General features: G+C 37.2%; 1 protein-coding gene across 7 annotated transcripts in view; it reads right to left on the bottom strand.

Moving 5' to 3' along the window:
• NBEA (neurobeachin) overlaps window positions 1–14,021 on the bottom strand; it is an 829,579-nt gene extending 815,558 nt beyond the window's left edge. For all 7 annotated transcript variants that reach the window (XM_056794740.1, XM_056794741.1, XM_056794743.1 and 4 more), the window contains exon 1: window positions 13,160–14,021. In XM_056794740.1, the coding sequence (XP_056650718.1) occupies window positions 13,160–13,459 (300 nt within the window). In that variant the 5' untranslated portion in view covers window positions 13,460–14,021. The remainder of the gene's footprint in view (window positions 1–13,159) is intronic.
• Between the last annotated feature and the right edge of the window lie 2,234 nt (window positions 14,022–16,255).

Genomic DNA, 16,255 nt, shown 5'->3' with positions numbered 1-16,255 from the left:
TAAAAATCTCCTATGGTAGAAGACAATAGCTGAAATCTAATTTCTCACAAATTCTTTCTCATTTTCTAGGAAGTTTTGTTAAGTAGTCTCCACAAAAAGTTTGTGGTTTTGAGCTTACTAAACTAACTAGGCTGCTGTACATATCTGCTTCTAGGTCTTGTCTATCTAATCAATTCCAGGGATCTACTTTTCTGCTTAATAAAAAGCAATGTTTTTGATAATTTTTGGTTTTGAACTATTAGAACTCTATTTGCTGCTAGGATTTCTTTATTCCCACTTTCCCCCCTTTACTTCCCTTGCTATTCTTGACCTTTTTCTCCTCTAAGTTTATTTCTTTTTTTTTTCTAGAAAGTTTAAAAGCTTTTTTCTATCACTTCAAGCCATAGACTACCTTCTACCACAATCTTTAAAGAACTAAAAACAAGTATTAGGAAAATGGATAAGTACATGATAAATATGAATAGGCTATATAACATTAAAACAAGTAATTATAAAGAATCAGAGTAAAGACTATCACCAACGAAATATATGATTCAAAAAAAGTGGGCCAAGTCATATGGCAAGAGTGAAAAATAATAAATGGGCAGCTATTGTAAGCCACTGGTATCCTTTTGGAAACTCCCCCAAAAAAGGTGGGGAGGACCACTTAGTAGTTTGGGTGACACCTTGTGGTGAACTTAGACCAAGAGTCACACAGCTGGGCTCTGATTCTGCATTATTAGAAGGAATATCAATGAGATCATATATGTACTTTAGTATCTCTATGATAATATTGTTGGCATAGTATAATCTATTACTTAATTAAAGTAATAATGACATTATTGTTATATTGGATTGGCCTAGCCTCAAACCAGTTGGCTCTGAGATACTTAAACTTTCAGTTTGCTCTTCTTTAGTTCTTTATTTCTATTAACTAGCATTTGCTAATTTTATTTACTTAAGTCCTGTGTGGGTTGATAGGTAAATTCCCAGATGATCTGCATATTGTATTACTATTTAAAATTGAATTTTCCTATTCGTTCTTCCTTGTTCTCAATTCTATAGGGGAATGATGATAGTTTTATGGATTTTATATCTAGCTGTTCCTTTAAGTGGGTTTGATTAATTTATTCCTGGATTCTCTACGGTTTTCTAAGTAAATTATTATAATCTGAAAACAGAGATGATTTTATCTACCCTTCATCACATCTATTCCCTTAATTTCATTTTTTCTTATTTATTGCTACATTTTATATGATTGTAACTTTTATTTTGTCCTTTGAGCTGACAAGGAACAGTCTACTTACCAATATTTGCTATTTAAATTAGAAAAAGGGGGAAGCTGGGTAGCTCAGTGGATTGAGAGCCAGGCCCAGAGATGGGAGATCCTATATTTAAATCTGGCTTCAGATACTTCCTAGCTGTGTGGCTAGGGCAAGTCATTTAATCCCCATTGCCTAGCCCTTACCACTCTTCTGCCTTAGAACCAATAAAAAATATTGCGACTGTAAGAATAATTTTAGGGTTGTGACCTAATTTAAATTAATTTTGGTCACCAGGGAATGTCCCAAATAAAATACCCAAGTCATTTAGTAAATTTATGGTGGTTTCATTAATATACAGGGAAGGAATTAAGGAGAAGGGAGAGGGAAAGGGTATGGGATTTCTCCCGCCTGACCTGTGCCAGGGGAAGTTCAAAGTCCTCCGCCAGGAGGTTGCTGAAGATTAGTGGCTTTCTAAGAGGGTAGTGTTTGGAAGGTAAAGGAGAAAGAATCAGTCTAAACTCTGATAGAGCTCAGTCAAATGCCTCACCTGAACTAGGCTACTCAGCTTCTCCCAGTATAGCATCAAGGAAAACTCACCGCCAAACCGGACAATAGCTGCTGCCATGCTAAGATGCTGGAACGCTTACCATGCTCAGCAAGCTGCCGCCAGCCACCTCTCTGCCGCACCAGATGCCAGAGAGAGGAAGTGACACGAAATATATAGAGGATTTTACATCACTTTCCTGCGTCTCACCTGTACCAATAGTAGCTTAAGCTTGACTTAGGACAGCCCAAGGGCTTATACTTCTAAGATGGAAGGTAAGAGTTAAAAAAAAAAGAAGCAGAAAAAAGGAAATTAAGTTATAGAGTAAAATTTCTGATCTAAGTTTATTTACATGGTAGAAATATGCTGATAAATACAATTCAGAATAGACAGAAATATTTTAATAATTTTTAATTAAAAATTTCATCCCAAGTTAAATTTAAGTCAAATATTATAATGAATGTTTTCATATTTAATTATATATAAATGCTTTATTGCAAATCTTAAAATTCTTCTCACTTGGTTTGTGCCTATTAAAATGTAATTAACTAAGATAATACCTGAGTCTGAGATTTGGATTTCTGAGTCAATGGCTTAAAGCACAAATGACAGCCTCCTGGCCAGGAGTGTATAGTACCTAAGTGAGGACATATTTTCCTAAAATAATAAACAAAAGGCCTTAAAGTTTAAAAGGATGGAGAAGCTAGCATTTTTATAATGCTTTATGGTTTACAAAGTGCTTTACATGGGTAAACAAAGGTTATGTGACTTCTCATTATTAACCTCATTTTATAGAAGAGAAACTAAGGCAGGCAAAGGTTCTGTGACTTGTCTAGGGTCACAAAGCTAGGAAGTGTCTCATGCTCAATTCAAACTCAAGACTTATTAACTCCAGGTCCAATATTCTATCCAATGTGTCACCTAGCCACTTCAATATATATGTTGATGACATCTGGGATCACAGCAGTTCATAAGAAAATCTAAGACCAAAGCTTATAAAAAGCTCAAGACCTCAAATGTCTAATTACAAAGTTTAGGTAACAAGAAAAATAAAATTACTGGGACACAAGTCTGAAAAATGGTTTTGAATGGATATATCCTATTTAAAAGAATGTGGGTAAATTAAAACAAGAGTGGAGTTGAAGAAATAGCACTGAATATTAAGAAGACATTAATATGAAGAAATCTAGAACTGGAGGAAGGAAGCATGATAGAAAGGCATAGGAGTGAAGATTAACAAAAGATAAAGCATTAGTGCTGCTACACTTGTTAGGCATGATGTCTGCTCTATACCAATAATGGTGAACCTTTGATACAGGTGCCAAAGATGGTAGACAGAGTGCTCTCTGTGGGTATGTGGCTGCCCCTTCACCCCCCAGAGTTAGTTACTAGAAAGGCAGGGGGACTTGGACAGAGCTCCTCCCCTCCCCCTCTCCACCCTGCCTAATGACACTTTTTTCACATCTCCCACCCCTCTGTCCAGCAGCCCAATGGGAGCACACATAGGGTAAGCTCACAGACAGCAGGGCTAGAGGGGAGCAAAGCACTCAGGCCACTCCCCTCCCCCTCTCTACACTCACTGAGGACATTCCTCACTTTACCCACCCAACAGCCCAATGGGAGCACTGTCTCCCTCCTGTATGGGATAAATAAGTAGGGGAGAAGAACATGGCCCACACTTGGTGGGGGGGGGGAGGGAGGGGGAAGAGAAGAGAGGGAGGGAGGGCATCTCATGTCACTCAGTCTGGGGTGTGGGCAGGGCCCAGCACTTCATCTCTAAAAGGTTCACCATCACTACTATATTCTATATACCTAGTACACTATGTACTATTGAAAGAGAAAAGCCATCTATTCAGAAAACTCAAAAGGTTAGTTAAGTAATAATCTCAATGAGGAGACTTCAAGTACACAAACATTGCTAGATTGGTTTTTTCTGCCAAATTCAGCAATTAATAAAATTTTGAGTTGTCTTAATGATAACTTCATCCTTTAAAAGGTGAAGTTACTACATAAGGAAAAAATGTATTCTAAAGCTGACCAGGAAGTGGTAAACGAGGTGAAAATTATGGAAATCTTGGACACTTTTTCCTATGATTTGGTGAAGAATATGATATGTAGTATATTCCAGTTATGGCAGCACTAATGTTTCATGTTCTGTTGATCTTCACCCATCCTCTGTCATGTTTCTGTATTTCCTTAAATGAATGTACCTTCTTTAATATATAATTCTATCTCTTCTCCCTTCACTTTTGAGTTATCCAATTTCCTTTAAATAAAGTACACCAACATGCACCCTACATTTTGGGAGAACAAATTTCAGATAGTTAAAGGGAAGGATAAGTAGGATGTCATGACTTAAATTCTACATGGAAGTAAGCAAAGGAAGGATGGGAAACTTAGCAATGAAGTTCTGAAAATAAAAAAGGAAACCATTTCTGAAGAAAAAAAATTGAAGTTGTCTAAAGAGATTAATGTGAAAGCAAAGAGAATTCACTGAGCAATGCTGATTTGAAAATGATAATCAAAGACAAGCTGAGTGGTTCAATGGATAGAGAACCAAATCTAGATCAATGGTTCAAATCTGACTTCAAACACTTTTTAGTTGTGTAGCCCTGGGCAAGTCACTTAACCCCAATTGCCTAACCATTATCACCTCTTCTGCCATGGAACTGATACTTAGTATGAATGTAAGGGTTTAAGAAAAAAAAGAAAGAGATAATCAATAAACTTTATTTAAGACCCAACTTTGTGCCAATTACCATTCTAGGTGCTAGGGATATAGAGAAAAAAAAAATTAAACATTCCTTGTCTTTGAGTTTACACTCTATTGATCAATATGTATAGACAGACATGTTTTTCAAACACAATACTATCTACTATCTCTTTACTTTTTCATTGGCTGTGCCCTGACCCCTACCTCAAATGTATTTTCACTTCATTTTCAACTCTCAAAATATATTTCCTTCAGGGGGCAGCTGGGTAGCTCAGTAGATTGAGAGCCAGGCCTAGAGACAGGAGATCTTAGGTTCAAATCTGGCCTCAGACACTCCCCACCTGTGTGACCCTGGGCAAGTCACTTGACCCCCATTGCCTAGCCTTTACCATTCTTCTGCCTTGGAGCCAATACACAGTATCAACTCCAAGATGGAAGGTAAAGGTTTAAAAAAAAAAATATATATATATATATAGATTTCCTTCAAAGCTTTGTTTTCATGTCCTACTTGAAGCCTCTTCAGATACTTCCAATTGCTAGCACCTTCCCTTAAAAAAAAATTCCTTTATTTTGTCTCTTGATACATAACTTATTTATATATGTATTGTCTACTCCTCCTATAATATAAATTATTCTCATGCTGAAATAGTTTCATTTTTTATTTTGGTACATCAGACCCACCCACAATTCTTAGTACATAGTAGGCCCTTAAGAAATGCTGAATAATTAAGAATGCAAGAACTTCAGACTATATTGCAATAGTTCTGTTTTTATATTTTCTTCTAATCATTTCCACAGTCTGCCTTAACATTTTCAAACAAAAGGTAAATATAAATAGGAACTTCTCTGAATGAGAAAGCATTAACACTAAAGTCTCAAAAAATATCATTACTAGAAATCACTCAGTATTCTCATGAATGATAAAGAAGAAAGAAATCTAACTGAAATTTTATTTTTTCTAATGGCAAATTATTCTAGGTAGTGAAGTAAATAATATGAAGACATCATAAAGCTAAAAAACATGAATTAATCTAAAAACCAGAAAAATGTCATCCAATGGGCAAGTATTGGTAATGAATATGGGGGAAGAATCATTCTAAATTATTCTTTAAAAATTAGATTACTTTGAGTTATGAATTATAATCCAAGAAGGAGACCCAAAAGTGCTTAAAAGGCTTCTCCCCTGAAGACAGTGTGACACTACAAAAACATCCAAATCATCATCACAAAAGCTAATTATCATCAAATTTTGGGGAAAGTCATTTAACTTCTCTGGGACTCAGCTTCTTTGTCTGTAAAAAGTGAGAAGTGAATAAAATTACCTATGAAGTCCCTTCAAGCTCTAAACTATGATGGTACTCTTACACAAAATCATGGCAAATATAATAAAAATCTCAAGTGCCTCATAGCTGCAACTCAAAAAACGCATAACAGAAGTGAAGAATAGCTATAGAGTGGTTTCCCTAGAAGGACTAAAAAAACGAACACTTTAGTATCTTTTGATAAAAGCTGGTGGGATTGGAGGAAGCAATGATCAAAATATTTTAAAAGTCATGAAGTATAACCACAGGGTTCATAATGTTTTATTAAGGGAAAAGTTGGGATTTGAAGCATAGGAATTAATTTGACTCCCCCAACTTTCCACATCCTTCATTCCTAACACTTGTCCATGTTAAATTTCTTCTAGCATTATTAGCCTAAATCTAGTTTTTGGTCTTTTGAAGACTTTTTCCAAGGTTGAAATAACAGAAAACAACTAGGCCCTCTCATAAGCATCCTTTGGTAATACTGTCAAATCCACCACTAGCAAACTATACCACAAAAATGCTTAAGTGTTAACCATGAAGCCATTTATGCTTCAATTTAAATAGTTTTAAGACAAATGCTTCTGTACTTTCATCCAGAAAATACAACAGCATCTACTCTTATTAAAAGCTGTCCTAATTCAAATTCAAATTTCATATTTATTCCACAAAATTCTAAATATCCAATAAAATTGCTTTATTCAAAAACAAGAGAAAAAATTTTAAGAAGTTTTCTTCCAAATATAAACATACTTTTAAAAATGCCTTCCAATTTGCTTTTTGAAAAAGTAAACATGCAGACACACAAGATTCCCTAAAGGTGGTGGTCTCACACTTAGAGCGCTTTGTGTCTGAAGAGTAAATTTACAGTTTGAAGTTTTCTCCCTTTGTGAAGAAACTTTCCTTAAGGGATAGCTCCCTGCTAGGCTGTGTTCTTATAGAGTTTAGAAGCTTTCTGGATATGCAAATTTGTCCTTATAGTGTTTCTCAACTCAAGATAAGACACTGCCACTGGTCACTACTATACTGGCCAATGAGAATTCCAGATCTCCAACCAAAGTTCACAAGTTTATCATTCAGTCTATGATGGGGAAAGGAGATGGGGAAAAATATTTAATCCTTACTGCACCTTCCCTCCCCAGGACACTTCCTTTGACTCACTGCTCCTAGAATTTTCATCTTTAAATGGTTTGCTATAATATACAAAGGCCCAAAGATGTTTCTGAGGTTTTTTTTTTTATAAATCCCAATATATTTCTTATGTGTATTCTTTTTATTTCATCTGATGATCAAAATATTTCACTATTCCCAAACTGATTAGAGACTTGTTTAGACCTTTCATCCTTTAACTGATGGATTCAAGTGATAAGTTTGGGTCTTCTATATAATTTTGGGATGAGGTATATGTTCACTCTTAAGTATAGCTGTATATGTAAAATAGATGCAAGGGAAGGAAGTGTGGCGAGCACACATGCACAGCATGCTCCTGAAGATGAAGAAAGCCTTTATGTAAAAAGCTGAGCCTTGAAGGACAGTAGAAATTTTAAAGAGACAGAGGTAAGAACAAAGTACATTGCAGGCATAGGAATTAACAAGTAAAAGACACAGATAAAAGAGATGGAGTTTTATGTGTAAGGAATATTCCAGTTTGGCAGGACTGTAAAAGTGAAGGAAAGGAAGTAATATGTAAGAAGGATAGAAAAGTAGATGGAAATCCGGTTGTGAAGGTCTTTATATGTAAATCAGAACAGTAAATATTTGATTCCAATGTAATAAGGAGTAGCAGAGTTTACTAAGTAATATGGTCAGAGCTGAGCTTTGGGAAAATCACTTGGCAGCTATGTGGAGAAAGGACTGGAGTAAAAAAGATACATGAGACAGAAAGACCAAACCCAAACATCTCACAATAGCCCAGGTGAGGGGTAATGAGCCCTTTTATTCAGGAAGTAAAATTCAGGAGGCAATTATAATGAGAGGAAAAAAAGGAATGTATATGAGAGATGACACAGAAGGCAGAGACCATATAGATGAATATTGGGGCAGGAAGATAATAAATTGGACAAACTACTGGGAGTCAGAACTTCTCTTCCTGAATTCAAACCTGGCTTCAGATACTTACTAGTTATGTGACAATGGGGAAGTCATTTCACTCTTTTGCCTCAGTTTCCTCATTTTTAAAATGAGCTGGAGATGGAAATGACAAACCATTCCAGATTGTATAAATAGAAAACACCAAATAAAGTCACAAAGATGCAACTGAAAAATGTTTGAACAACACAAAGGCTGAAATTTAGCAAATGATGGAAAAGTAAGTAAGGGATGAAGAATGACAAAACTACAAGTCTAAGAAGGATCAAGCCCTTGACAAACACATAGGGAAGTTCAGAAGAAGAGTGGACTGAAGGTAGAGAAGTGGGTAAAAGAGAATTAATTCAGTTTTGGACATGCTGAATTAAATGTGTCTACAGGGCATCCAATTAAAAGTTTTTCATATGTAACTTAATTTAATAATATGGAATTGTAGCACAAGAAGGTGACTGGATAAACTTAGAGTCATCTATTTAAAGATAATTACACCTTTGGGAGCTGATAAGATCACCAAAAGAGAATAGAGAGAGAAGAGGGTCCAGGGCCCTTGGCAGTATGTCCAAATAACATCAGAAACATGAATGTTCTCCTTTCCTCAACTCTAGTTCTCCCAAAAGTCCAGTTCCTCCAGGCTATTAATGATCTCCCTATTGCCCAGAAATTACTATTAAATCAACAAGAATTTATAAAACACTTACTGTGCTATGTGCTAGGAACAAAAAGAAAAGCAAAAACACACAATTCCTGCCTTTAAAGAGCCCACATTCTGATAGAGACAACTTACAATTATGTACATACTAGAAATATTCAGAGAAGATAGGAGGTAACTGCAGAAGAAAGATACAGTAAGGAGGTCTGGAAGTCCTCCCAGAGTAACTGAAATTTAAGCTAAGTTTCCCTTTCCTTCAGGGAAGCCAAAAGGCAGAGATAAGGAAGGAACACATTCCAGGTATATAGGTAAAGGTAAAGGGGGCCAATGAAAATATATGAAGTCAGTATTTACTTATCTTTATATATGATTCCTACCAGTAGAGTATGAACTCACTGAGGTAAGGGGAAGTTTCATTGTCATCTTTGTATATTAATCACCTAGCACAATGCCTGGCACATAACATATTAAGTGCTTAAGAAATGCCTCTGGAATTTAATAGAATTAAGAACAACTGAAGCACAGCATTACAATGTGAATATATGAACATTCTACAAAACTTTTTTCAAGACAGTGGCCTCTGTTCTTCTCTAATCCCAAATACTAAGATAAAATTCTTTTTTTCAGAAGGAATTTTTACAATTCAATCTAAAAATCTCACCCTTACAAACCAAAGAGCAATGGAGTATACTCCTGGTATACTTCAAATGTTAGGAGAAAGCAAGGAGTCTCCTGACCATAAGGTAGAAACCCTGTGGCAAATTTATGAAGAGGAGGGAAGAAAGGGAAGAGTCAAACAATCATGATTAATGGGTTACTATCTGTATCCAATCTATATCACAAATTCTAAGCAAGACACTATTTTCCACTGTGATTTTTATTATCAATTAATCTTCTAACATTAAAATTAAAATTAGATAATTTAGACAAATAATATAAACAAAAATGTATATACATGTGCAAGACTCCACTAAAATATTACTACTTATGGCATGGAGCTTACCTTTGGGCATTTCAAGGCTATGCCAGCAAACTATAAGCTAAATATGAAGGTTCTATCCAAGAAAGGCTTTGAATAAAGGCCTGCTAAGGACCATTCTAAATATGGAGAGACTAATCAATAGGATGGCCAGGAGATGAATTCTTTAGTCTTAGTAATACTAAACAACTATTATACATTAAGTCATGGAAGTAGGGATCAAGTAGGTGGCTCAGTAAATTGAGAACCAGGCACAGAGACAAAAGGTTCTGGATTCAAAATTGGCCACAGAGCTATGTGATCCTGGGAAAGTCACTTAACCTCTGTTGCCTAACCATTACCACTCTTCTGCCTTGGAACCAATTCTAAGATAGAAGGTAAGGGTTAAAAAAAAAAAAGGTTATGTAAGTGATGCAACCTGAGATGGTGAAAGGAGTTCCCACATATCAGTGATATTAAAGATCCTTGAAGTATGTTTAATTAACATAATTCATTTTTTCTTATTGTGCTGATATAACTTGGTATGGTCTATCATCTTGGTGATGGTTCTCATCAATTCCTCTTCCCATCTCTGCAAAAGAATGTGTCTTATCCCTGCCATCCCTAACAATTGCCAACTTCATCCATAAGCATGACAAAAGACATTCTTTTATTTTCTTTTGTTTATAAAGTTTTATATTTCTTTAGAAAAAGCACAAAAGAAGTAACCTTTAAAAGCAATGTATATTAGGCCTACAGAAAGAGCACTACAAATAAAGAGGGCTGAGTTCAAGTCCAAGCTCTGCCAGAGTCAGGTGAGGAAAGTCACTTAACCTCTCCAAGATCTATAAAAATAAGGTCATTGGATCCCTCAGGGCCTTTCCAACCCTGACATTCTATGACTAGCCATTTTACAGACAGGAAAATAAGATAGACTATGACTATCAAAGATGAGTATTAGAAAAGTTACTTTTAAAATGTCTCAAATTTAAAAAAAGAAAAAAGTCTGTTTCCCTTACTATCTCAAACATAGTAACTTTTGACATTCGTTACCATACAATCTTTTTCAGACTGTTATTCAAATATTTCTAAGATCTTTTAGTCTCCTTTCTTATAGTATAAGTGGTCTTAAGAAAAACTGTAAATTGAAGGAATACTTTAAAATATTTTACTTAGCTGAAAAATCTGAGCCATAGAAATAGGATCTTTAAATGTGCTTCATCATAATTCACAGAATTACTAGAATTAAAGATTATATAATTATCACAAACACTCACTGCCTCATATGGCAGTTCTAAATACTTAATTTACATTAAAGGGTTCACTCTAAAATTAAAATAGTGCAATGCTTCCAATGATCAATTCATATGCCATTAACTAAAATCACAAATGATAACAATTATTATTTTCTTCAGTGTTACACTCAAAAAATCATCATTCCTCCAGTTGAAAAAAACCCACTTAAGTTTTTATTCCAAAAATCAATAATGCAAAAACAAAGACTTCAGTTGATTTAAAAATGGATCATTTTGGTTTTTATCTCCTTGTTTCTAACTTAATTTTTAAGCATAAAGTGGTTTGGATAATGCAAACTTTTAAATATGTTTGAATGCTGAGACTTTCCATAATATTTTTGCTGCACTAAGGGTTAAATTATCTTTTTAAATCAAATAATTATTTCATTTTCTTTCTTAAGCCATTGTATATCTATGAAGCCCATCTGTTAGGCAATGATCTAGCATGCATTTCTACTGCAGCAGCTTCCCAAACTGGTTTCCACATTTAGAACATTTCCCATTTTGTGAAAAGCTGTATTGCCTTTACCTGATACCAGCCACCTAATATAAGAGCATAAATTCACAAAACTGAAAATCACTTAAGAACATACTCTAAAAGTATAAAAGGTTAAAAAAAAAGGTTGCTGGTTTAAAAAATAAGGAAAGATATGCCATATTGATTCCAATTTGTAGATAGAAAATTGCTAATACAGTAAAACATTTTAAGATTTAATTTTTTTTTTCAATTTAGAAGAAAACAGGAAAATAACCACTAAACCCCTACTGGTGGTTGGTTAAAATAAGGATTAAACAGTATATCTGTTACTTTTTGGACAGAATAGGGACATATATCACAAAACGGTAAGCTTCCCTCCAACTTAGAATGACTTTGTGAAGTAATTTAATTGAAGGCTTATTTTGTGTACATAGCTTTATGAAAATATATAACTTAGAAACAGTAACAGAATATAATAATGAAAAGGGAAACTCCTGAGCAGAGTTCTCTTATCTGTGGACTTAACACATTCATCAAACTAATAATCAGTTTTAGCATTTCTGTGCATTTGAGAAATAAGCAGGAAAATATAATACATGCTCTCTCAATATCACATTGCTGTAGCTGTAATTCTTTCTTTTAGCTTTCTAGTAGGTCAAATGTAAATAGCTAATTAATATTAGAAAAGCATATTACATTCAAATATCAAAGAGAACCCTAACTCAATCTACTTACTTTCGTTTCTTTAAAAAATAAAATATAATGTGCATATAATAATGAAGTTTTAAAGTATTCTTAAAAACAAAACTGTAAAATTCCCATGACTCCACACCAAATACAATAGACAACTGATTACCAGTGAGTTTTAAGCCATGCTTTCTCATCCAATATTACATGCAAAAGACTGAATGTTGCAGATTGAATTGCTTCAAAGGTAAGCTGCAGTAAAAATCGCATTCACAAGAAACAAAAATTGTAGATATTCATTTATGAATCCATTTTTCTTATTTCCTATGACATCTTGTACGTTTCTCAGCCTCTCATGGTTAGCGCAAAACATTAAGTCATACACAGTCCTGCAGTAACTCCTTCTTACCATGAAAAAAAACCCAGAACGACTATATTTAATATCTTTACCTTAGTCTTTACAAACATGCCAAGGTCTCTAAACACAATGGCCATTTAAACAAACCTGTAATATTTCAATATCTCTGATACTTCAATTTCAAAACCATCATATATACAAATTATTAGGCAGGAAATAAACTCAGGGAGTTGGGGGGAAGTGTGAGAAAAGAGGGGGAAACATCCTAAAGCAGGCTCCATTATATATTAATATAATGATGAGACATTAAAGATAGATGCAAACCCGTATCTTTTCCCCCCTTCACTGGAAAACATCACACCCAACTAAAGCTTAATGCTTCTCACATTCCTCCAACACCAGGGAATTCCAGTTTCTGGAGATAAACCTTCATCTTCAGGGAGCAATACTATATACAATTTAAAGAAAGCTAGGGAAAGAATCCCAAAGACGACGCACCCTTTCACCCAATAACCAAACTCTTGGGCCCAAAAGAACCCTACAATGATCAATATTTCTCTCATAGCCACTCATAACCAAGATGAGTGATACCAAGCAGTTAAGTTGGACACTGTACTGGAATCGCAGGAGGGGACAAGGAGGGACGAAAGGGTGAAGCTCAGAGTACATACGGATCACCCACTGGGTGATACAAGCAGGACGATCTGAGCTCCAGGAGACGTGATGCGTGTGTTATACTTGGGGGGTGGGGGGGGAAGGGGGCGGAGGACTGGAAGATGTGGTGGGTGTGGAGGGAGTTAGGGGAGAGACATTCCCAGAGACACATGCCCATTTCTCTTACCAGGTTGAGCACCGTCTCCACGATGTCCCGGTTGCTGACCTCCCCGACCTGTATGAGTCCAATCAACACTGCAAATTTCATCCGGATGTTGCGGATCGGAACCGATGGGTTAATCATTCCCGCGGGGAGCACCATGGAGCCGGAGCCGGACGCCCCTCTCAGCTCCCCTAAACCACTAACCCCGCCACCACAGCCGCTGCCTCCGGGGCCACCTCCAGCTCCGGCTCCGGCCCCGACGGCGATGAGCCCAGCAGGCTGAGGCTCGGGCCCCGGCCCGGGCCCGGGCTTCTCGCTCGCCATTTACCCCGCTTCCGCGGAGAAGGAGGACGAAGAAGAGGAGGAGAACGAAGAGAAGGGAGGAGGCGCTGCCACCACCACCGCTGGTACCGTTATACCTGGCTCAGCCCCCGCCCCCCCCACCCCCGGCCGCCGAGCCCCAGCATCCACCAGCGCCGCGCCGCGGTGCCGGCCACGGCAGCCCGGGCGGCTGAGGAGCCCGAGCCTCGGAGCGTGCGCGGGCGGCGGCGGAAAGCTAATCCCGGGGTGATTCTCCGCCGCCGCTGCAGCCGCGGTTGCCCCGCTAGCAACGGTGCCCGCCTCTCTCTCGGTCCAGCTCGACCCGGCCCGCCCCCCGCGGGGATGCTGCTGTGACTCCAAAGGAGCCGGCGCCAGAAAAGGTGATGGAGAAGCGGGGAAGGAGTCGTAGGCACCGAACGCCAGCCAGTGATGAAGCTGTGGCCACCGCTCCGAACGCTACCGCCGGCAATACCGCCGCTGCAGCTGCTGCCACTGCTGTTGTTGTGAAGCCCCGACGCCGCCGCTCACTCCGCCATGTTGCCGCCCCCTGCCTGCGGTAGCGGCCGCTACGCCTGCGCAGAGCCACCAGGGGGCGGAGCCCTAGGTGCAGCCCCCTCCCCGGTCCTGCCCTCCTCTCCTTACCACCACCACCCCAACACCATCCCGGCACCCTTCATCCCTCCCCTAACCACACAAAACCGATAGGCAGGTGAGCAGGTGCACGGGGACTGCTGCCAGTGACTAGGACTAGCTGGAAGGGGAGGAGCAGGTATTGGCTTCTATTTAGTATTCTCTTGAGGGTAAATTTTCCCTCTAGGGAAAGACAGCGTGTAGCTTGTCTTCTCTGTAGCTTCATTCTTTTAACATCTCTAGCTAGGAAGACGAGGATGCACCAGCATCAGAGTTGCATCTCCTGCTGCTTCTGTCGTTTCTGGGTGCCTAAGAAGACTAGGGAGTGGCAGGCGCCCTCTTTCTGCTCCTCTTCACCATCCCTTCCTTGCCCACCCGCACTGCAACTTCCCAAGAGGAAAAACTGGCTGGGCAAAGCAGAAACAGACATACCGTAGGGAACAGTCCTGCATTGTCAGGAGGAATAATATAGATGGAGTCTAATAGGTCTTTTCTATTGCTATAAAGGAGGCTGACACCTGCACACACGCGAGCAACTTAAAATAGAACTTGTCACACGCTAATCCACTGTATAGAATTCTGAAAACAAATAGTTCTTGCGGTTGTCCTCCAACCGGTGAGAATGTAGCCACATAATACCCCAGAGTATTTTGATGGGAATAAAGCTTTGCTTTAAAATATTTCCTTAACTTCTCTCTTGTGCACTGCCGATTACGTGCATAGTACAGAGACTTTGAAAAGACATGAAAATATAATTGATCTTTACTCTAGCCCTAGGGTTGGGATAAAGTTATGCTTCTGAAGAAGAAAAAAAGTAAACATGATAGGCAAAATCAAAAGTCATCTATTTTAACAATAAGCTTTGAAATATAATTTTTGATGCAAATCTGTAATTAAAACTGACCAAGTGTGACAGCAGATTTTCCAATCAAAATGAAGTAATAGTGGGGGGGGGGGGATTATTCTTTTACAATAGTTTTGCTCTTTGAGTCAATCCTCTTCAATAAATATATTTTAAAAGATATTAGTAAAGTTACTTGTGAAGTGGCAGGTATATGTTGTTTTTAGTTGAATCAATGGATAATGAGAAGGAAATAAGCATTTATTAAGCACCTACTATGTTTCAGGCACTGTGGTAAACATTTTACAAATGTCTCTTTTGATCCTATTAAATCAAATTAATACAATATGGTCCTATTAGATCATTTGAACCTATTGGATCAACATTGTATGTCATATTAGAGTTAATGTTATCTCTACTGAAAACATCCCAAAAATGCCATCATAAATTAAACTCTATCAAACAGATTCAGATTTACCATTATGGTCAAATTATATCTCAAAGAACATTAACACATTTGACCAAAAATTTTTTTAAAAAGCATCACATACCATGGTTATTCTAATTCAACAAAAGTATTTATTAAGTACCTACTATGCTGCAAGATATTTTACAAATCTGAAGAACTCTTTGTACTGTTTTCCAAACCACAGTTCCACTCTACTAGGTTTGCTCTTGTCTTTTTTAAGGAAGTATTTTATTTAGGTAAATTGATATATTGACTCATATAAATATTTAAAGAGTCTTCTGAAAGAAATATTCACATGCCTGCCATTTTAAGAGAAACGCCAAATACTATTATAAAATGCTAGTATGGTTGAAAATTAAATGAAAATGAAAACGAAAAGAGGGGGGAAACTATAAAATCTAAGATCACAAAAGATGAGAACTGAAACCTATTGTCTTTAGAAATCCTGTCAAATTTACACAGTTCCACAGCATCTTGTCTCAATTTATTGACTGGTAATTTTATTTTCAGATACTCTATTTCTAATCAGAATTTGAAAATAATATATTTTAAAGCAAGTAAATATAAACTGAATGATAATCTTCATTTCACCCTCTTGTACATATACAGGTCAGAAAAGGATAACACTTGCTGGTTTTAGACACCACTCTCCCCTTAATTTTCTTAAGATATTTAGATAATGAAAGCCAAAACTCTAGATTGTCTTTTTGTATATATAATCTAACATTACTGAAACAATTTTGCTTTTCCTCTTAGTCTTTTCATTATAATTTTCAGACAGGGATGAAATGAAAATGTCAGGTCTTCAAGATTCAGGTGTTTTTCGTACCCGATTTTAATCCCAGAGCCATTTAAATGA

Source organism: Monodelphis domestica, chromosome 4 (genome assembly GCF_027887165.1).
Source record: "Monodelphis domestica isolate mMonDom1 chromosome 4, mMonDom1.pri, whole genome shotgun sequence".
NCBI lineage: Eukaryota > Metazoa > Chordata > Mammalia > Didelphimorphia > Didelphidae > Monodelphis > Monodelphis domestica.
The sequence above is the reverse complement of the archived record's forward strand: the minus strand, read 5'-3'. Positions and strand labels throughout refer to the sequence as shown.